At 53.6% G+C, this 21,798-nt stretch overlaps 1 protein-coding gene across 1 annotated transcript; it reads right to left on the bottom strand.

Moving 5' to 3' along the window:
• Window positions 1-19,546: 19,546 nt before the first annotated feature.
• On the bottom strand, window positions 19,547-21,537 carry LOC136537012 (uncharacterized). The gene is made up of 3 exons (XM_066529121.1): window positions 21,509-21,537; window positions 20,648-21,426; window positions 19,547-19,731 (listed from the first exon to the last, which is right to left on the bottom strand). The coding sequence occupies exons 1-3, from the start codon at window positions 21,535-21,537 to the stop codon at window positions 19,547-19,549; spliced, it is 993 nt and encodes a 330-aa protein (XP_066385218.1).
• Window positions 21,538-21,798: the final 261 nt, after the last annotated feature.

The raw sequence follows: 21,798 nt of genomic DNA, 5'->3' as shown, positions 1-21,798 counted from the left end.
ATTCTAACCCCGAGCCAAACCCACAGAATCTCCATCGAGGAGAGGCCATTGGGCCACCTAAGCCTATTGAATGGCTCGGGCATCTACCGAGAGGTGGGTTAAGAAGTTGTGGAGTGCCACCAGAGGGCTCTGCCGACCCCATCAGCAAATGATGGACCCGGATGCCACACGAACGTACCCATTAGCGAGCTCATTGAGTGCGATACTCGAGCCGTTGAGGCAAGTGTCGTTTACTCAGCCCCTCTGATTACGAAAATCGAGGACGGGGTAACACACAAATTACGGCCGACCCCTATTAGACCCTGACAAGGCCCGGGGGCTCGAGCCGCTCAATACAGGGACACAGGTTTAAAGGCCCTACCTTGCCGAGCCCATAGAGTCCCCATTTGGGGAATTCTGTTGGAAGATAGGGCGGGGAATATTGCAATGCCATCCAAGGACTTCGTCGACCCTATCACCAAAACCACAGAATGGGATTCCATCTGAACCTTTTGATCTCTAGTAACCCCCGACCCCAGCAAATGTAGGGGGTCGGACCTTACTCGGGGGCTAGTTAAGGTATGGTTACCTCCCTTCCTTCTTTTGAAACAATCTCCTCACATCAAGACCAACGCCAAGATTCGAGGGAACAGATTGGTAAGATCGCAAAAAATCAAACAAAACGAAATTATGAAGCAAAATCACAAAACTACGTCCAGACTTGAAAATACCGACACTTGTTCACATATTACATATAAATTGTGCTCAAAATTATTTGACTAACTACTCCCGCGAAGGGAGAACCATTTCTTTCAGATTATCCACCAGTTTTTTCGCAAGGGGAGCCACCATCTTCTCAATTGCCTCCAGCTCATCATCCTCATAGGTGGACGGGAAACCTTCGCTCATCACCTTTAGGTTGATCTCCTTCTTGTAATGAGCGTGGGCGACGGTGAAGGCCTGGGTGATCCCGACGTGAAAAGCACTCTCCTCGAGCTGGCCCACCCGAGCCGTGATACCTACAGCATGAGTTGCGAGCGGGCTAGTCTCCACCGGCTCCACCACCTTTAGGGCATCAAGGACCACCCTAACCATAGCTTGCAGAAGATTGTTCTCGTCGCTCTTGGTCTGAAGGGTCCTTCGTACATGGGCAAGCTCCTTTTCTAGCTTGACAAAGATGTTTTCGACGCTCACCCTTCGACTCACCGTGTCACCGAGATCCACCTAGAGAGAACGGACCACCTCGATGTCCTCATCCACCTTCTGCTGAAGGGCCATGATCCTACTCTCGGCCTTCCGCCTGAGGTCCCGCTCCATCTCTAGCTCCTTTAGGACCTCACTGGCCTTCTTGTTAGCCACGACATTCCTCTGCAGCAGCTCGTCTCACTCCTTTCGGAGCCTGGCGATCTCCACCTCATCCAGCTTTGACCTCGCTGACAAATCCTCAAACATACCATGGGCCTCCTCCACATCCTGACGCGCCTAGGCCTCCTGCTCCTAGGTGGCAGCAAGCTGTGCGGCCATGTCTGCACGCTGCTGGGCCTCCTCGAAAAGGTGATCCCACTCCATCTTCTGCTCATGGAGGAATCAGGATTTATTCCGGCTACGAGCAACAAGAATCTGAAGAGGAAGGAGGCTGGTATCAGAAATGCGAAAACACAAAAACATGCAAAGAAAGAAGAAAACCAAGCGAATACCTAGGTAGTAGGAACAATGATTTCACGCAGGGCTCCTCTAGCCTAGTCTAGGGCATCCAGTATGGTCAAGATTCTGATGTCAAGACCCTCCCGCTCCATGCTCTCGGCATGATCATCGAGCAAGAAAAGAGCCGACGTCAGATCCTGGGTGGCCATCCACTAGAGCGGTGGCTCCCCCCACGCGGGGGAGTGGCTTCCTCCCGACAAAGGGGCCGGGGGTGGCTCCCTCCTGACCCTATGTGGCACCACCACCGTGCTCGAGGACCCTCCGACCGGACCCTCCTCCATTTGGGCCGCTTCGAGCGCCATGGGCGGATCCACCTGGGCCCCCGGTGGCACGGATTGCACTACGCCCTCGAGCGCCACCATGGTTGTGCCCGACTGATCTTGGCTTGGCGCGGTCACGACCACCTCCACTGGCGGTATGTGGCCCTCGGCCGGCTGTACCACATCCACCATGGAGGAAGCCGCATGCTCGGTAACCACCGCAGGCGTGGGCGCCACCACAGACGCCATCGGGTCGGCCAACGCGGCTCCAATGTCGGCACCACTCCTGCCCGAAAAGGGGTGACGCTAGGCGACGCCATCCATCCCACTTGAATGGTGAGGCTCTTCTTGGGCGCCAGCCCTAGGGGGTGACCTGTCCGCAAGAACCTACAGAAAGGTAATAGCCATCAGGTCAAAATAGAAATGGAAAAAGGATGAAAATAGGGGAATTAGCAGCTTACGCTGACGCCCTCGGCCGGCGGAAGCATTTTGGGGATGGATCCCCAGATCCCTGCCCCGATTTGTCTAGGCGGGACCATTTCGAGCCTGCCCCCTGCTCCGAGGCAGTGGGGCTCATCTCCCTCACCTCGTGGGGCACGGCACCAGAGCCGCTCCCCTCCATCATCTCATGGGGCGCAGCATCAGAGCCACTCCCCTCCACCATCACCTCGGGGTCAGTGGCAGTAGGCCCGCCTTCCCCCATCCACCGATCCTCGGCCGGCACACCATGCGAAGCGGCGGACTCTCTGGCCTCCACCGACCGCACTGACTCACTTCCCTCCGCGTGGAACAGGAAGGGTCCCTGCATGGACGGGTGGGCACTTGTCAGTGTGTCCTCGTCCTCTAGGATGCCCCAATCCATGTCGATGACTACCTCATCGTCGTCATCATCATCGTCATCATCGTCATCACTGCTCACGTCCTCCCCTCGATCCTGTGCCTCCTGCTTTAGACGTTTTGCCTTTTTCATCTGCTCCCTTGCTTTCTTGTCCCGCTCGGCCACTAGTCGATTCATCGCCGCCACAGCCTTGTCCTTTGGCAGCAGAACTAGACTGTCTTTGAAGACTAGCCCCCCTGGCTGGTCCCAATGTCGCAAAAGCAAGTATAAAAAAATGGAGATTCAGGAAAAAGAAAGAGCACGGGAGAAGAGGGCTTACAAATTCGAAGAACCTAGGTTCCAGCCGCATTGGGGGATGTCCGGGCACCGGATACACAATGTCGAGGATGCTGCCTTTGGAATCCTTCGTCGGCTCCATCGCCTCCTTAATGCACTGCGCCACTTCTAAAAAAGGGAGTGCCTCGTCAACAAGCACCGTCCCCTCGAACGACATCCCGGGCATCATCCGATGCAGGGGAAGCACGCGCGCCATCAACGGTGCCACCCTCCTTGCATGATAGGCGCCGATAATCCCCATCCCCTTTACGCCCCGATCCTTCAGGGCTTGGAGGGCGGAAAGAAGGTCAGAGAGGTGTTTCTTGTCTTTGGACTAGACGCCCCAGCCCCACAACTCCGGAGCCTCTTCAATAAGGCACCTAGTGTACCTTGGTAGGGTGGCACTCACATCATCCCTGACATAAAACCACTGCGAGTGCCATCCCTTGTTGGATGTCGCCAGATGCATGTATGGGTAACCCCTCGACCGGGTGTGGCGTAGATGAACGCTGGCACATCCCATCGGCGCGTTCGCATCTTTCCCCCCAATCTTCCTCTTTGACCCAACTAATGGTAAATAAATACTGCCATAGATCAAAATGGGGATCAATCCCTAGGAAACCCTCGCATAGGGCAACAAACACCACCATATGTTGAACCCCGTTGGGACTTAGATGCTGCAGCTCCACCCCATAATAATCCAGCAGCCCCCGAAGGAATCTATGCGCGGGTACCGCAAATCCTCGCTCATGGAAGATGGTGAAAGAAACGACATACCCTTCGGGCAACACCGGCTCACCCTCATCGCCAGGTAGCAGCCACTCCAAGATGGCAGACAGCGGGCGGAGAAGGCCACGGCGGATGAGGCCCTCCAAATGCCATGAGGTGATGCTAGATCTGCCCCACAACTCCATTAAAGCAATTGGGGAGAAAGGTAGGCGCAAGCTTGATGGTGGCTACAACATGGATGCAAGCCGGTCGACGGTGGTGATGTGGGGGCAGGAGGCCAGGACGATTGGCAGCGGATGTTTCAGACGTAAAGGCAAGGGGGTGAAATACAGAACCTTGGGGGCAAACCCCATGGTTTTATAGGGGCAACCGATGTGAGAAGGGCAACCATCAGCCTCAATCTCTAGGCCTGCCACACGCACTACCGCGTCACGTCACGAGACACACACCCACAGTCCCTATCCTTTCCCACCAAAAATCATGGTGGACGGTTCGCCTTCCCCAGGCTAATCTGGATTCTCTTCCCACCTAGGGAAGGCAGGTTACAAAGATTTTTTCTATTTGGCCCACCTAGGGCCCAGAAGCTCGGGGGCCGGCCCAACTGAGGATGGATCCACGAACGATCCGAAATCAAGGGTGCAAGTATTACTGGGATCCTGGTCCACGGACAAGCCCCGGTTAGGTCAGCCCTGAATGAGATCCCTGCGAACGGGATACCACGACCCCCTCGAAAAAATATCTAGTTGACAAAAAACTAAGTCCTTCAGCCTTACTCACGAAGGGTCCAACACAACCCCCTAGGCGACCCTGCTCGAATCACCTAGGGGCTCGGGGGCTACACCCATCAGGTGCGCTCGCGCGCACCCTCTGGCAAAGTAACTCCGATGGAATCAAAAACACCCTCTAGGCGGTTCTATCTGAATCACCTAGAGGCTCGGGGGCTACTATTAGGGACCTAATACTGGGGTACCCTAGAAGGTGAAACCAATAACCACCGAGCATGAAAAACTTCTGGACGAATAAGGGCGCCGTAACATCTCTTGCTCGAATGACAGGAGTGTTTGGTTCTGCCTCACCCGACGCCTTTGGGGTGAGCTCGTTCTCGCCCGAGGGCTAAGGGATAGACTCTGCCTCGCCTGACGCCTTTGAGATAGCTCTGCCTCGCCCGAGGGCTCAGGGCTAGTCTCTGTCTTGCCCGACGCCTTTGGGGCGGGCTCGACTTCGTCCAAAGGGCTAAGGGATAGACTCCGCCTCGCCCGACCCCGGAGGGGTGGGCTCGGTCTCGACTAAGAGATAAGGACTGGCCTCCACTTCACCCGACGGCCAGGAACGAGCCTCGCCCTGCTCGGTATCTAAAGACCGATTTCATCTTACCTAACAACTTCTCCCCGTTCCCTCATGGTGATGGGTACAGGGCAAGACAAGATGTTCGGGTCAACCATGGCTCCAAGGACCATACCCTATGCCCTGGCAAGAAAAGTACTGCCAGGGAATGACGGGACAGGTGCTTTAGACCCTTCCGGGTGCCGTAGAGCCCGAAAGGTATTTCAGGTGCGTGCCCCTCGCCCTATAGAGTTGTAGGCACCACCTTCAGCTCTGGGACATGGAACCCGATGAAGATATATGACAACCGCTACGCTCCAGAAAAGGATTTGCTATCTCCATGAATGACGGATATTTTGTCACCACGCTATGGACCCAAGGGAGCTATGCCCGCTTCCCGACCCCTCAAGTCCACCAAGTCAGAAGACCTTGGCCATGGCGCTACTCCGAACCCCGACCCCTCACCCCTCCAACGAAGACTCATAGGAACCAGAAGGCATGCGGAGCAAGGCTGAGGGAGACTCATAAGTCAAAACCACTGTACTGCAGCCCATACCCTACGCAGGGTAGCATTCTGTAACCAACCTGACATTCTACAGAGGCATCGACAGTATTGTAGGCGCTTATCTTCCTTTGCACTCATCAGAATGAAGAACCAGGCTGGGTAGACGTGAGCCACAAGACTAGGTAGAATACGCATCCTAAAGCCCTCACCCTTGTAAAGCCAGCCCCTTCATCTATAAAAGGGGATGCGCTTCCTCCACCAAAAGGACCGATCTTTGATGGAACAACACAAGACACTCACACGCATAGTCAAGCTGTTACCAAGCTCTTGGCCTCCTTTCAACCCTTCCATCAGAGACTTGGGACCAGTCCCTCTCTCGATCATTTGTACCCCCTACCACGAACCATTTTTGGTGCTAATAACACGAGCAACAACAAACTAGACGTAGGGATATTCGGCCCGAACCAGTATAAATCTTATGTCCTTTAGCGCACCATCTGAGCCTAACACGTATTACTATAAATTTACTTGTCGGTGCTTGTACGAAACACCGACACAACTGATTCATATTTTGCTGAACCATATTCCAAGTGTCGAGATGGCAAAGGATGGAAAAAATTTCATGTGCATAATGGGTTTTTGTTTCGAGCTAACAAACTATGTATTCTAGAGTGCTCCATTTGAATTTTACTTGTGCAGGAAGCCCATGCAGGAGGACTCATGGGCCATTTTGGCGCCAAGAAGACAGAACAAGTCCTTACCGACCACTTCTTTTGGCCAAAGATGAGAAGAGATGTGGAGAGACATGTTCTTCGCCGTGAATCATGCCACAAAGTTAAGTCTCGTGTGAACCCTCATGGATTATACACTCCTCTGCCTATCCCTAGTGTGCCTTAGGAAGATATCTCCATGGATTTTGTTCTTGGTTTACCTCGAACCAAGCAGGGAAGGGATTCCATCTTTGTTGTGGTTGATCGTTTTAGCAAAATGGCACATTTTATCCCATGCCACAAGAGCGATGATGCTTCACATATCGCTGAATTATTTTTCAAAGAAATTGTACGACTACATGGAGTGCCACGAACCATTGTTTCTGATCGTGACACCAGATTTTTGAGTTACTTTTGGAAAACTTTGTGGGGAAAACTTGGAACACGGTTGCTGTTCTCTACGACGTGTCATCCACAAACGGATGGACAAACTAAAGTTGTGAACCATACTCTATCAATGCTACTGCGAGCTATCCTCAAGAAGAACTTGAAACTTTGGGAAGAAAGTTTGCCACATGTCGAGTTTGCATACAACAAGATAGTACACTCGACCACTAAATTTTGTCCATTTGAAATTGTATATGGGTTCAAACCCACTGCTCCCATAGATCTTTTGCCTTTACCTATGCAGGAACGTGTAAACTTCGATGCAAGCAAGCGAGCTGAGTTTGTCAAGAACCTTCATGATAGAGCTCGGACAAACATTGAAAAGATGACAAAGATGTATGAGAAGCACGTCAATAAAGGTCGAAGGAAGGTGTTATTTGAACCAGGAGACTTGGTTTGGGTGCATTTACGCAAGGATAGATTTCCTGAACAACGCAAAAGCAAGTTGCAAGCCCAAGCTGATGGTTCATTCAAAGTGCTACGCAAGATCAACGACAATGCTTATGAAATTGATCTGCCTAGTACTTATGGTGTGAGTACCAGTTTTAATGTGGTCGACCTATCTCCATTCTTTGGATTGGAAGAGTCGAGGACGACTCCTTTTCAAGGGGGGAGGATGATGTGACCACGCCAGCGTCGGGGATCTTTCCGACCACCTCGGTGATCTCTCCGACCACCTCGGTGATCTCTCTGACCGCCTCGGCGATCTCTCCGACCACCTCAGCGAGCTCTCAGACCACATCGGCGACCTCTCCAACCACTTCACTGACCTTGGTGACCTCTCCGACCACCTCACCAGCTGATACACCACTCCAAGTTCCTACTGGACCAATCACTCGTAGTCGCGCCAAAAAGATACAACAAGAGGTGCACGTGCTACTTTGTGAATTCTAATTAAACATTGATGGTAATTTCAAGCTACCTAAGTCGTGCATGTTGTTATTACTCAGGTTCTCCGAGAAGGAAGACAAGGATACATAAAGGATGGATCAGAGAGAAGAGCTATGTTCGAGTCAATCACGCGTGGCGTCCGACCAGTTTTAGTGAAGACTGCTTCGAAGCTCAACGGTCTACATGAAGCTAAAGATCCCGTGCAAAACTGAAGGAGTTATGACCAAAATAATGAAGACTGTACAGAAGCCCAAAAGATGTGCGGGAACTGAAGATCACCTCATAAAAGCTCTAGCCAGTTGACCTTCCACCTTCCAACATGGTTTCTTCAGTTCACATCTATCTTAGAAACTTCTCGTAGTATAAATATCACCTCTAGGCTACTAGAAAAAACACTTTTTGATGATTTGATAATTCAAGTGATATTGCAGCCGAGCTGTCGAGTGCTTTACTCAAACCCTTGTTCTTCCTGGACTTGTGAAGAGATTCCTCTGGAATCCACTATTTCGTGCTTTGTGGGTTCCCGTAAGGCTACCCCGCCTTGTGTGGATTAGCTCTGGTTGTAGTTCTGCGGTTGTTCGGAGATCGAGTCGAAGTCTTCGTGGTTTCGGTGTCTCTCTCCCCGTCGCCTGGTCGCATCCACCCTTGGTCAGGTATAAAGCTAGTTACTCCGCTGTTTTCCAGTAAGTTATCCTTTTATCTCCGCTGCCTTGTTGCAAGTTATCTTGATCGTGACCTACTGTCGTGAAGATCGGGCCAATTCCCATACTAAAATAGTCCAGTACCTATCAGAGCCTCACCTTTTTGGAAGAAGGGAGTGCTTTGGGCCATGCAAGTAGCTCATATGGGCATCAAATGGGTAATAGGCAATGGTAGAAAGATCAAATTTTGGAAAGATCATTGGATATGCAATACTAGCCTAGCTATTGCTTACTGGCCCTTGTATGTAATTAGTGAATAGCAAGGTAAAATTGTTTATGATGTTTGGGATGGTGAGAATCTCATGTTAACCTTAAGAAGAAGTATGTCTAGTAGTACTATGAACTTATGGTTGGAATTACTTAGCCTAATGGCCCTCTCTGAAGAGGAAGACCAAATATTGTGGAACTTTACTTCTTCTGGTAAGTATACAGTACAGTCTTTATATACTGTGATTAATCGTAGAGGGGTCACCCCACAGTTTGTTATTTCAATTTGATAGAATATGATTCCTCCAAGAGTGCAGTTCTTTCTGTGGCTTTTGTCCAATAATTGTTAACAAGAGATAATTTAGCCAAATGAAGAGATGTTAGTGACCCTACGTGTATCTTCTGTAATGAAAGGGAGTCAATTGTTCATCTTTTCTTTGAATGTTGCATGGCTATCAATCTTTGGTCAATGATTTCAGAATTGTTGGGTCAAATTTTGGGAAAAGATTTTGAATCGATCGCTCGGTTCTAGGTTTCTACCAAACGTCATAAGGCTACTAAGGCCAATCTCAGTGGGAGTTTCACGAGAGTTTCATTTGCATTTAATAACCTACCACATATGAATTTTTGATGACATGACAGTGTTTTAATAAAGAGAGAGAAGAAGTGAGTTTCATGGGGATAAAACTCTCTTGACATGATTTCCAACTCTCTATGAGTCTTAGAATTAAATGTCTATGAAACCATGGAATGAAACTTTGCATTGAGAGTTGGTGTTTCATCCAAGTTTCATTTCATTCTATATGACACGGTAGTCTTGGAAACAACAAAATGAAACTCTCCACTGCAACTAGCATAATATCATATCCTCAGCTGTGCTTTGGTATGTGTGGAAGCTAAGGCCCTGTTTATTTCCGCGACACCGTATCGGACGTTCGTGTTTGAGCGAACGCGGCTCGGAGACTGCGTTTTGCGAATCGTGGGTCGTAGTTAAGTTTCGCGCGATCCATGCCACGGGCGATTCCCGGTCGCGCGTTGGTCGCGGGGCGTTCGGCGGGATTATCTCGCTTTCCTCGCTCACTCGCAACGCGAACGCGGGAATACGCGGAAACAAACAGGGCCTAAGAAATGAAATCTACTTTCAAGGTGTTTCATGGACAGGGATGCAAAAGGTGTTGCTAAGGATTGTCAGGCTACTAAGGAGATGGATGGCGTTGTTCAAACAAGATATCGGGATGCAAGTGGAGGAGTTCGCATGAAGACTAGAGATCAAGAATTGCTCGCCGCCTCAACTGCAGTGCAGGATGGCGGGCGGGACAACATCATCATCAGGGTCGGAGCCATTGGATGCTCGGCGTTCAGTCTCAGTAAATGTTGCTTTGGTTCGGCCTGAAGAGTTGTTGAGTGATAGTAGCAATGTTGGAAATTTAGTTTCTGTGATCCAGACCTCGGCCTAAGGCCTTTTCTGTTGGCGGGCGCTCCAATACGCAAGTACTGTTAAATGTTTTGCTTTTGGTAATACAAAAGCGGGGGTATCCCTTCCTTAAAAGAAAAAGAATTTCTCTCGCGTCATCTTCTTCCACTATTGTTCTCATGCTTCAGTTGTCGCTTGATCTACATGTCATCGTCTTGCTGCTGCTATAGTATGTTGAGACCTATTTCCTAAATTCCATTGCATCAATATAATGTCCATCCAAGTCCAATTCTACACACCACAGTTCCACAAATTTCTTGTTAGATCAACCATTTTCTATTTTGTTTTATGGTTAGCTGCCGCGTTCCATTGATTATCCAACTATTGAGTTTCAACCCAATGACTAAAAAAGTGATAGATTTTATGTGTATGATAATATATCAACAGATAAATTATGCTTAAAAGATGTACCATGTCTCGGTACCAACCTAAAGCAAAGACAGAACATAGAGATCAGAGAAGGGGGGAAATCCAAGTAGCCCAAGGGGAAAAAAAGTTAGTAGTCTTTAAACGGCTAAGAAACCACACATCATTCGATTTTTTTTAACAAATAAAGATAGAGAAACAAGAGCAGAGTAAACATGTGCTCCATTAGTGAACTCCAAAGGCCCTTCAACGATGAAATATTTAAGTAACCACTCTGAACATCAGTTTACATGGATCCATAACCATAATTATAATAGAAAGCATACTAAATTCAGTTCTGATAGCATAACTCACTGCAGAATAGCTAGTAGATGATTAGACAAGACCTTTCTAAACTGTAATAGCATCGGCTGAACATCAGTTTACATGGATCCATAACCATAATTATTATAGAAAGCATACTAAATTCAGTTCTGATAGCATAACTGTCGGGTACCGTAAAACGGGGTACCCCGAGCATACACCAAAAGAGGCACTAAAATCCCACCAACGGCAAAGTTAGAGGGAAAGCCATGGGCTCATAACCAGCCCCGTCCGAGCCCACCCGGATCTCTGCGTCGCCTCAGGCCTCTCACGGGAGGTCTCGGTAAGGAGACGCAATCTCCGCCTCGCGCGAGACCTCTTGCGGAAGGCCTCGGCAAGGAGATGCAATCTCCGCCTCGCGCGAGATCTCTTGCGGAAGGCCTCGGCAAGGAGACCAACCTCCGCCTCGCGCGAGGCCGGCTTATCCATAGCCCGTCGCCCCCACCTCGACCAGTCTTCCTGACAGCACGTCATGTCCCATTAATACGTCAACCACTCCCGTAATCTCAGCCGGACGACGGCTCGACACCGCGGAATGGCCGACGGGACATGAGGTCGCATCAGCGCCATACCGGCTGAGACAGGGCACGGCGGGGATTACCGGCCACTGTACTTTGACGCTGTGCCCACGATCAGCGCCCGCACTACACTATGCCCCGCGATCCCCGCCTCAAAAACAACACGACATGGACAGCCTGGCCCGGGTCATCACCGCCTCCAAGCCAGCGCACCAGATCAACCGCTCTCTCAGGGCCTCGGCACTATGCACCAAGGTCTCGGCTATCTCAGGATTCGTGTCTACCAAGACCCCCCACTGCGGTGCAGCCTCGGCAACGACCGAGCCTCGGCCTCGCGCACAGTCAGTCCACAGCGACTCGCACGCTGACCGCCGCACCCACTCCGAGGCAGCCCTGGAGCTCCCATGACGCACAGGATCGGACGTGACCAGCACGCCGCCCCAGTGCTCCAAGGACGGACCACTTCGACGACTACGCCGCCACAGGGCTCGGACGCGCCACCTCTGTTTGCACGACGTCGTATAGTTAGCACATGTACTGTCCTTGTCCTCCCTTCAACTATAAAAGGAGAGGACTTGGGGCCATTTAGAGGGGACGGACGAAGAACAACGCCCTGTAACACACATATTTCCCTGCCGCCTGAGAGCAACATCTCAAGCAGCCCACATCACACCTCACCGAGACCTGGGACTAGCTCCCTCTCTCACCCAGCTTGTAACCCCCTACTACAAGCACTTCGGTGCAAGGAATACAAGATCGATCTCCCAGACTGGACGTAGGGCTCGAATTGCCCAAACCAGTATAAATCTTGTGTCTCTTTGCATCACCATCTAAAATCGGGAACACGCAGGATAAATTCACTAGTTGGTTGAGGACCTCCCGGTCCGAAACACTGACAGTTGGCGCGCCAAGTAGGGGACTTTGCATGTCAGCTTCATCATCCCAACAGGTTTCGGATGGCAGACCCCGTACGACCGCTGCGTCTCGGCACGGTGGTGTGGTTTGAAAGCCTAGAGTTCATGTCTCTACGGCACGAGTACGACATGGTACTTCTCACACCCCGAGCCCCGCCTGCCAATGACGACGTCACGCATCGGCAGCCTAGGCACAGGCGGCGCCCGGGCCGCTGTTCTCGCCGCACTTGCCAGGCACGACGTGAGCAAGATCGTCCTGATGCCATGCAATCCTAGGGCGACTCGCCGCTCTCCGCCGGCACCCCACGACTAGCTGTTGACGCAGGGTCCCTGGTTGGGGATCTGTCTAGCCTGAGCATGGACAAGGGAAAAACGTCGGTGGCACCTTACGACGCCCCGACATCAAGCTCCGCTCCGCTAATCCTTGAGGAGCTAACTCCGGCAGAACAGAGCCCCGCGACGGCACTATCTCCATACCCCTTTGGGTTGAGAAATGCCGCCGCATCCTATGCTTACGCCTACACTTCCGCTCATGAGGATCTCTCGGAACGCCTCCAACGCTTCGCTCTCAACTTCGACACCACCGCGTCCACCCACACCCACGCCGACTCCTCGAAGGAGGATGAGGCATGGGCTGGAGCGGATTTCTCTGACCTCCACGACCGCGAAACCATGCGCCGCTTCCTGACCACTAGTGACTATTGCTTTGGCTACTCTGATTCCGACGGTGAAAGTACTTATGATCCCACTCGTGAGTGCTTCCACGTCGGACTTAGGATGCCAAGCACGAGCGACGAGGACGAGGGGGTAGACAACCACACTCCGTTTCATTAGGGAACGGGCGATGCTACGCCTTCACGTATTGTCCCACCGGCAGCATGAAATGAGAACCTTGCCCTCGGACAATTCCGACGCCTGGACCTAGAACAACTCCGCGAGCTTCAGGCCAAGGTCGAGCAAGATCGACTTCTTCTGCAATAGCTCCAAAGCACTCTCGAGCAAGAGTAGCAAGGCTGCCGTGACGGCGGAGGAGCCCGACGACGGGCTCACGATGTGCACCATCGCATCAACGACAACGAAGGGGATGATCGTCCCCTAATCTTCAATCGCGCTAGCCAGAATGTCGCAGCTACGGCAATGCTAGTGCGCGCGATGCCCAAGCCCTCCACCACAGAGGGATGATGGGTTCGCGGCGAGCTTTAGGATCTCCTCGAAACCGCCATGGTGCAGCAGGCCAAGAGTTCTGCCTCTAGGCGACACGGTGCCGTCTCGGACCTCCCCTCAACACCGCATCGGTAGGATAGGGAGGCCTCGGTTCATCCCAAGCCTGCTCGGGCGCCGACCATCAATAGGGTCCCCCCCGGTCCATGACCGCCTCGACAATCGACGTGAGGCGCAAGGTGACCACGAGGTGGTCGGCCGATGACAACGCCACAACAGCAAGGGGCCCGCCCGAGGCTACCATCCACATCGGGGCAGCCGCTACGATGGCGGAGAGGACCGCAGTCCTTCTCCTGAACCACCTGGCCCTCGAGTCTTCAGTAGAGCCATCCGCAATGCTCAGTTCCCAGCCTGGTTTCGCCAGCTAGCCAACCTCACCAAGTATAGCGGTGAGACCAACCTCGAGCTCTGGCTCATCGATTACCGCCTGGCTTGTCAGCTAGGCGGTGCCAACAATGACCGGCTCATCATCCACAACCTTCCATTGCTCTTATTAGACTTAGCGCGAGCCTAGCTCGAGCACCTTCCTCCCTCTCAGATCCACGATTGGCGCGACTTGATTTGGATCTTCGTCGGGAACTTCCAGGGCACATACATGCGCCCTAGAAACTCCTGGGACCTTAAGAGTTGTCGCCAGAAACTAGATGAGTCTCTCCAAGACTTCATCCGGTGCTTCTTGAAACAATGCACCAAGTTGCCCAGCGTCAGTGACTCAGAGATTGTCTAGGCTTTTCTCTCTGGCACCACCTGCCGAGACTTGGTCCGAGAATTAGGCCAGAACGTGCCGCGTTCGGCCGCCGCACTCCTCGACATCACCACCAACTTCGCCTCAGGCGAGGAGGCTATAGGGGCCATCTTCCCCATAGATGATGCCAAGGGGAAGCGGAGGGATGAGGCCTTTGAGGCCTCGGTTCCCTGCCTCCCCAAAAGGAAGAAGAAGGATCGGCAGGGGAAGCGGGCCGTCCTTGAGACCGATATGGTCGTGGCCACAGAATGTAGGAATCTCTGAGGCCCTAGGGGCCCTAGACCCTTTGACGACATGCTTAAGAAACCCTGCCCTTACCACCAAGGCCCAGTCAAGCACGCCCTCAAGGATTGCTCCATGCTGCGGCATTACTACGCCAGGCTCGGGCTCCCCGACGATGACGCCAAGCAGAAGGGCGCCGACGACCGGGACGATGACAAGGACGACGGGTTCCCCGAGGTACATAACGCCTTCATGATCTTCGGTGGACCCTCGGCGTGCGTTACAGCACGACAGCAAAAGAGGGAACGCCGAGAGGTCTTCTCGGTCAAGGTGGCCACTCCTCGGTACCTAGACTGGTCTCAGGAGGCGATCACCTTTGATCAAGACGACCACCCCGACCATGTTCCGAATCCCGAGCAGTACCCACTTGTTGTTGACCTGATCATCGGCAACACCCGACTCTCCAAGGTGTTGATGGATGGAGGCAGTGGCCTCAATATCTTATACGCCAACACCCTAGAGCTCTTGGAGATCGATCGATCGAGGCTCCGAGGCGACACCGCACCCTTCCATGACATCGTGCCAGGAAAATGCATGTGACCCCTCGGGCGCATCGACCTTCCCATCTGCTTCGGCACCCCCTCCAACTACCGCAAGGAGGTCCTCACCTTCGAGGTGGTCGGGTTTGGGGGAACCTACCATGCCATCCTGGGGCAGCCGTGCACTCCAAGTTCATGGCAATCCCCAACTATACCTACCTCAAGCTCAAGATGCCAGGCCCCAGTGGTATCATCACAATTGAGTCCACGTATGAACATGCATACGACTGCGACATCGAGTGCATTGAGTACACCGAGGCTCTTGCGGAGGCCGAGACCCTCATCGCCCACCTCGACCAACTCGATGGCGAGGTGCCTAACTCCAAGCGTCGTGCAGGGGCGTTCGAGCCCATGGAGGCCATCAAGCTCATCCTAGTTGACCCCGCCTACCCTGACGGCCGGGCACTGAGGATCAGCGCCACCCTCGACATCAAATAGGAAGCCGTGCTTGTCGACTTCCTCCGTGCGAATGCCGACATATTCACGTGGAGTCCCTCGGACATGCCGGGCATACCGAGGGAGGTCGCTGAGCACGCCTTGGACATCCAAGCCAGCTCCAGACCGGTGAAGCAACGCCTGCACCGTTTCAACGAGGAAAAGCGTAGGGCCATCGGTGAGGAGGTGCAGAAACTCTTGGTGGCCGGGTTCATCAAGGAAGTGTCCCACCTAGAGTGGTTGGCTAACCCAGTGTTAGTTTGGAAGAAAAATGGGAAATGGAGGATGTGTGTAGACTACACCGGTTTGAACAAAGCCTGTCCAAAAGTCCCCTTCCCATTACCCCGAATCGATCAGATCGTTGACTCCACTGCTGGGTGCGAGACCCTATCTTTCCTTGATGCGTATTCCGGTTACCATCAAATCAAGATGAAAGAGTCCGACCAGCTCGCGACTTCTTTCATCACCCCATTCGGCATGTACTGCTACGTGACTATGCCGTTCGGCCTTAGAAACATGGGGGCCACGTACCAGCGGTGCATGACCTAGGTCTTTGGCGACCACATTAGGCGGACCATTGAGGCCTATGTGGATGACATCGTGGTCAAGACCAGAAAGGCCGAGGATCTCATCAACGACTTGAGGATAGCCTTCAAATGCCTTAGAGAGAAGGGCATCAAGCTCAATCCCAAGAAGTGTGTGTTCGGGGTCCCCCAAGGCATGCTCTTGAGATTCATAGTCTCGGAACACGGCATTGAAGCCAACCCAGAGAAGGTCTTGGCCATAACCAGCATGGGACCAATCAGAGACCTCAAGGGAGTACAGAGGGTCATGGGATGCCTTGCAGCCCTGAGCTGCTTCATCTCGCGCCTCAGCGAAAAAGGATTGCCTCTATACCGACTCTTGAGAAAATCTGAGCATTTTTCTTGGACCCCTAAGGTCGAAGAAGCCCTCGATAGACTCAAAGTGTTGCTCACAAATCCTCCTGTCCTGGTACCCCCGGCCAGGGACGAGGCCCTCTTACTCTACGTCGCCACAACAACCCAAGTGGTCAGTGCTGCCGTAGTAGTAGAAAGGCCGGAAGAGAGGCATGCTCTACTCACTCAATGACCTATTTACTTCATTAGCAAAGTGCTCTCCGAGACCAAAACATGTTACCCCCACATCCAGAAGCTAGTCTACGCCGTAGTACTGGCCCGACGCAAGCTGCGTCACAATTTTGAGTCTCACCTAGTGACCGTGGTATTGTCTTTCCCCTTAGGAGAGATAGTCCATAACCGGGAGGCCTCAGGCAGGATAGCCAAGTGGGCCGTCGAGCTTATGGGGGAAACCTTGACTTTTGTGCCTCGAAAAGCGATTAAGTCTCAGGTCTTGGCTGATTTTGTGGCTGAGTGGACCAACACCCAATTACCACCTGCCCAAGTCTAGACAGAATGCTAGACCATGTACTTCGACGGGTCTCTGATGAAGACTGGGGTAGGCGCGGGACTCCTCTTTGTCTCGCCCCTCGGAATACACATGCGCTACATGGTGCGGCTCCACTTTGCCGCCTCCAACAACGTGGCCGAGTATGAGGCCCTCATCAACGGCTTGCAAGTTGCCATCGAACTTGGGGTATGGCGTCTCAATGTCCGGGGCGACTCGTAACTCATCGTCGATCAAGTCATGAAGGAGCCAAATTGCCTCGACCCCAAAATGGAGGCTTACTACAAGCTGGTACGTCGCCTAGAAGACAAGTTCAACAGTCTCAAACTAAACCACATCGCGCAGAAGTACAATGAGGCCGCCGACAAACTGGCAAAGATGGCCTCGGCATGGGATCCGGTCCCCCCAAACGTATTTGCCAGAGACCTTCACAAACCTTCCATTAACTACACCTTGGCAATAGAGGAGGGCCCACATGTGGAAACCACGGCGAGGCTCGACGCCCCCTGTACCACCGAGACCCCCTCAACCAAGCTCGAGGTCATGGAAGTCAACACCGAGCCTCCGCAGACCGACCAGGATGTGGATTGGCGAATCCCGTTCCTCGATTGGCTTGATCGGAGGGAGATTCCTAGCGACAGGACCGAAGCCCGACGGCTTGCGCACCAAGCCAAGACTTACGTCCTCTGCAATGATGAATTGTATAGGCGAAGTCCTTCCAGTGTCCTCCAACGATGTATCACTACCGAGGCGGGCCGAGCCCTGCTTTGGGACTTGCACGTAGGCACCTGCGGGCACCATGCGGCGCCTCGGATGCTCGTGGGAAATGCTTTTCGCCAAGGGTTTTACTGGCCGACGGCGGTCGCCGACGCCACCAAGCTAGTATGCTCCTGCGAAGGATGTCAGTACTATGCTTGACAAACACATCTCCCAGCCCTGGCCCTCCAAACCATCCCCATCACATGGCCATTTGCCGTATGAGGGCTCGACATGGTCGGGCCTCTGCAAAAGGCCCTCGGAGGCTACACCCATCTACTAGTATCAATCGACAAGTTCTCCAAATGGATCGAGGCTCGTCTAATCAATCGAATCAAATCCGAGCAAGCAGTGCTGTTCTTCACTAACATTATCCACAGGTTTGGGGTTCCTAACACCATCATCACCGACAATGGGACACAGTTCACCGGCAAAAATTTCCTGACGTTTTGCGACGACCACCACATCCGTGTGGCCTGGTCAGCCATAGGACACCCAAGGACCAACGGCCAAGTAGAACATGCCAATGGCATGATCCTACAAGGCCTCAAGCCAAGAATTTACAACCGGTTGAAAAAGTTTGGCAAGAAATGGCTCGCCGAACTCCCATTGGTCATCTGGAGCCTGAGGAACACTCCAAGCCGAGCCACGGGGTTCACGCCTTTCTTCCTGGTCTATGGGGCCAAGGCCATCCTCTCCACTGACTTGGAATATGGTTCCCCAAGGCTACAAGCCTATAACGAACAAAGTAACCGTACCACCCGAGAGGACACCCTCGATCAACTGGAGGAAGCCCGAGATGTCGTGCTACTACACTCGGCTAAATACCAGCAGACCCTACGGCGCTATTAGGCCCGGCGCGTCCAAGGCCGAGACTTGAAGGTAGGTGACCTGGTGTTGAGGCTAGCACAGAGCAACAAGGGCCGCCACAAGCTAACCCCACCATGGGAAGGACCGTACATCATCGCCCAAGTACTGAAGCCCAAGGCCTACAAGCTGGCCAATGAGAAGGGCGAAATCTTCACCAACGCTTGGAACATAGAACAGCTACGTCGCTTTTATCCTTAAATTTCCAAGCATTGTATATATTGTTTCTCGGAATGCAATTAAAAAGCGTTCTTTAGTTGGTCTAATTTTTTGAGAACCCCCCCCCCCCCCGAGCCCATCGTAGGTCTCAGCAATACGATAACACGGTAAGGGAGACTCGGCTTTGCCTCGGCAGAACCAAGCCTCCCTCGGGGGCTAGATGGGGAACTCCCCATAAGTCCCACGCACCATTCTTCAGTCGTTTTTCGAAAAAATTCCTACGCCAAGTCTCTAACACGCTCTGACGAATCGGTTGTAAAAACCCCTTGGACCAAAGTCTGTTTCCTAAGCAAGAGGCTGGTAGAGTCGCGAGACGGCCTACGCCTCTAGGCTACGGCACTCCCTCACTACCTCTTGCCCAAGGGACGGCTTAGGCTCCAAGGAGGCGTTTTGCAAAAGAAATCTGATCAGAAGCAACAGAGGGTGGAGGCTCGGAAACACGAGAAAAACGACTAAGAAACACAAATACTTCAAAAAGAAAGGCCTCGACGGCCACAAGCGTTATGATACAAAGATAATTCCTACTCTATTTTTACATAGCCCCTTGGGCCCAGGTCAAGGCTCAGGGCCTCCAGCATCGGCAGGTGGTAGGGGAGGGACCACCTCCTCTTCGAAGAGCATCGCCAGCGCTGTGCCAGGGCCTTCCTACGCCTCCATCAGCTTTGTGACCGCTGCGTCAGCCTCCTCGTCATCATCAAGCAGGACATAGCCATCACTGATGGCCGAGAGGTCGACGCCAACGTAGTGAGAGGAGATGACGGCCAACGCGCGCTTGACACCCGTGTGCAGCGCTCCTCGGAGCCGCTCGCGCATCTAGCTACTCAGCATGATCAAACGGCTCCCAAGGAAGCTGCCTGACTGAACCCCTTCGACCTCTAAGGCCTCGCAGGCGAAAAGGGCGGCACGTTTCAGCACCTCATGCTCCCCGATCTCGGTGTCGAGCACCATCTGCACCACGCTGGAAGCCTCGGCTGCCCGAGTAACCTCTGCCTCTGACTCTGCACCACAGAAAGCAGAATGAGGTTGAGTGAGGGAAAAAACAACCTAAATTAGGGGCGGAAGCCCATGGAACTCACCCTTGGCCTTCTGCTCCCAGCGTCGGGTCTCGATCTGACAGGCCTCGGCTTTCTCCTTCTAGCGTAGGGCCTTAGCCCAGGAAGCCTCAGCCTTCTCCTTCAAGCGCTGGGCCTTGACTCGAGAAGCCTCAGCCAATCTGGAAGCTTCACTCCCTAGCTCTACGTCACACAAGGAAGTTAGGGAGCGAACATAAGGAAAAGAAAACAAGACAAGGGGACTAAAACTCATCCTCGATAGTCCCCCTCCAAACCACAGCCTTGGTTTGTGAGGCCTCAGCTATAGCAAGGGCCTCATCTAAGGCACCTTTCGTTAGCTGGTGCACATTCTTCCGCCCCTAGCTGCCCCATGAGAGCGGTGGCCGAGGCCGTAGCTTCAACGGCTTGAGCCCTGAAGGCATCCCGATCACTGGTCACGCGGGCAAGCTCCTCCTCCAACTCCTTGACCCATGCTGCTAGAGGGGCAAGCTGCTCCTAGGCCATGGCCGCCTTGAATTTCACGTCGGCACAACGAAGGCGGAGGTCCTCCACCTCCGCGCTCCGCGCCACCAGGAGCTCGTTGGCACCCGCAAGCAGGCCCTTTTGCCGCTGGAGCTGGTCCTAGACATCCCTCTCCTGCTGGAGAAAGACCGACTTCCCAAGGGACTGGGTCTCGAGCTCCTGGGGAAGCAGAATAGGGGTCATTGATTGCAACAAAACTCAAAAAAAGACAACATCGCGTGAGAAAAGAAAACGCAAACCTAGGCGACTCCGGGCAGTTCGTCGGCCACCACGGACAGTGCCGTCCATAGTGACCGCTCCGCTAGCTGGCGGTATTGCTCGAAGGTGCCCCAGCGCCCACCCTCGGCTGCGTCCTCGAGGGCGAACAGAGACTCCCCCTTAGGGTTGTCCCGGCTCCACCATAGTACCCGCGGGTGGTCCCACCCGCGAGGCTCGGGTCGCGCCCGCACGAGGGCCAAGCTTCCCTCGCCTAAGATCGGAGCCGGCTGTTCCATGGCGCCGGTCTCCTTGGCGTCGACCACCTCCCGCACCCGGGAAGTATTGTCGGAGGAGATTGGATAGACCTCTGCCTCCCGGGCGCTCTCTCGTAACAACGGCTGGCCTTGAACCAAGGGCGCCACCAAGGCCTCCGCTGCCTTCATCTCCACCTCCTGGATAGACGGCCTCACCGCCATCACGTCGGCCTTGGCGATCTCAGGGGCTCCGGCCTCCGCAATTATGGCCTTGATGGTCTCAGGGGCTCCGGCCTCCGCCATCGTGGCCTCGGTGGTCGCAGAGACACCGACCGCCGCCTCTGCGGTCTCAGCGGTCTTGGGCGCCCCGGCCTCCATCGCCTTAGCCTCGAAGACCCCAGGGGCCTTGGCAACCAAGGGCACCCCGGCCCTATCCGACTCGTGAGCCTCGCCCTCATGGGGTAGAAGCACTCCCTCCCCCATCTGTGTCGGGGTCGCCTCGACTGCCCCTCCCTGGGTGGCCGGCTCCTTCGGGTCGGCCCTCGCCGACGCCGCGCCACGTTGCATAGCGGCTTGTGCCTCCGCCACCCAGTAGGCAGAGGAGCCAGGGCTCGCCTTGAGCGCCTTAAGGGGCGCCAAGGGAAGCTCATCCGTAGGCCGCTTCTGACTAAGGAAAAATCACCTACAGGGTCAGCACGAGACCAAAGAGCGAACAAAAGGCACTGCAACCCCACCAAAAATACACCTACCTTGAACGGGGTGGCAACCGCTTCGCCATAGCGACCCTCGCCCACAAAGGCGGTGGTGGTGGTAGAGGCGTCACCTCCGGGTCCATCAGCGCCGATCGGTCCTCAAAGGACCCCGGCACCCCATCGGTCCTCTACGGGGGCGGGTGCGTCGTCTCCACCGCCACTTGTTCCACCACCGCCGTCGAGCCCACCGAGATGACGATGCGTTTGCCCAACGCCCGCGCCCCGAGCGTGTTGGCCTCAGCCCCGAAGCGGGCAATCGCTGACCCTGGGTCTGCTCCTCCTCTCGA

The sequence above is a fragment of the Miscanthus floridulus genome, chromosome 2 (assembly GCF_019320115.1).
Source record: "Miscanthus floridulus cultivar M001 chromosome 2, ASM1932011v1, whole genome shotgun sequence".
Lineage (NCBI taxonomy): Eukaryota > Viridiplantae > Streptophyta > Magnoliopsida > Poales > Poaceae > Miscanthus > Miscanthus floridulus.
Note: the sequence above shows the minus strand (reverse complement) of the source record. Positions and strands in the feature narration are given on the sequence as shown.

Bases quoted from the DNA above. Each gene is read 5' to 3' on its own strand.
- LOC136537012 (XM_066529121.1), bottom strand. From the start codon at position 21,537: ATGGCGAAGCGGTTGCCACCCCGTTCAAG. The intron at 21,427-21,508 runs GTAGGTGTATTT...ATTTTTCCTTAG, and splicing joins CGGTTGCCACCCCGTTCAAG to TCAGAAGCGGCCTACGGATG. The intron at 19,732-20,647 runs GTGGGCGCTGGG...TCTGTGGTGCAG, and splicing joins CCTCGAGGACGCAGCCGAGG to AGTCAGAGGCAGAGGTTACT.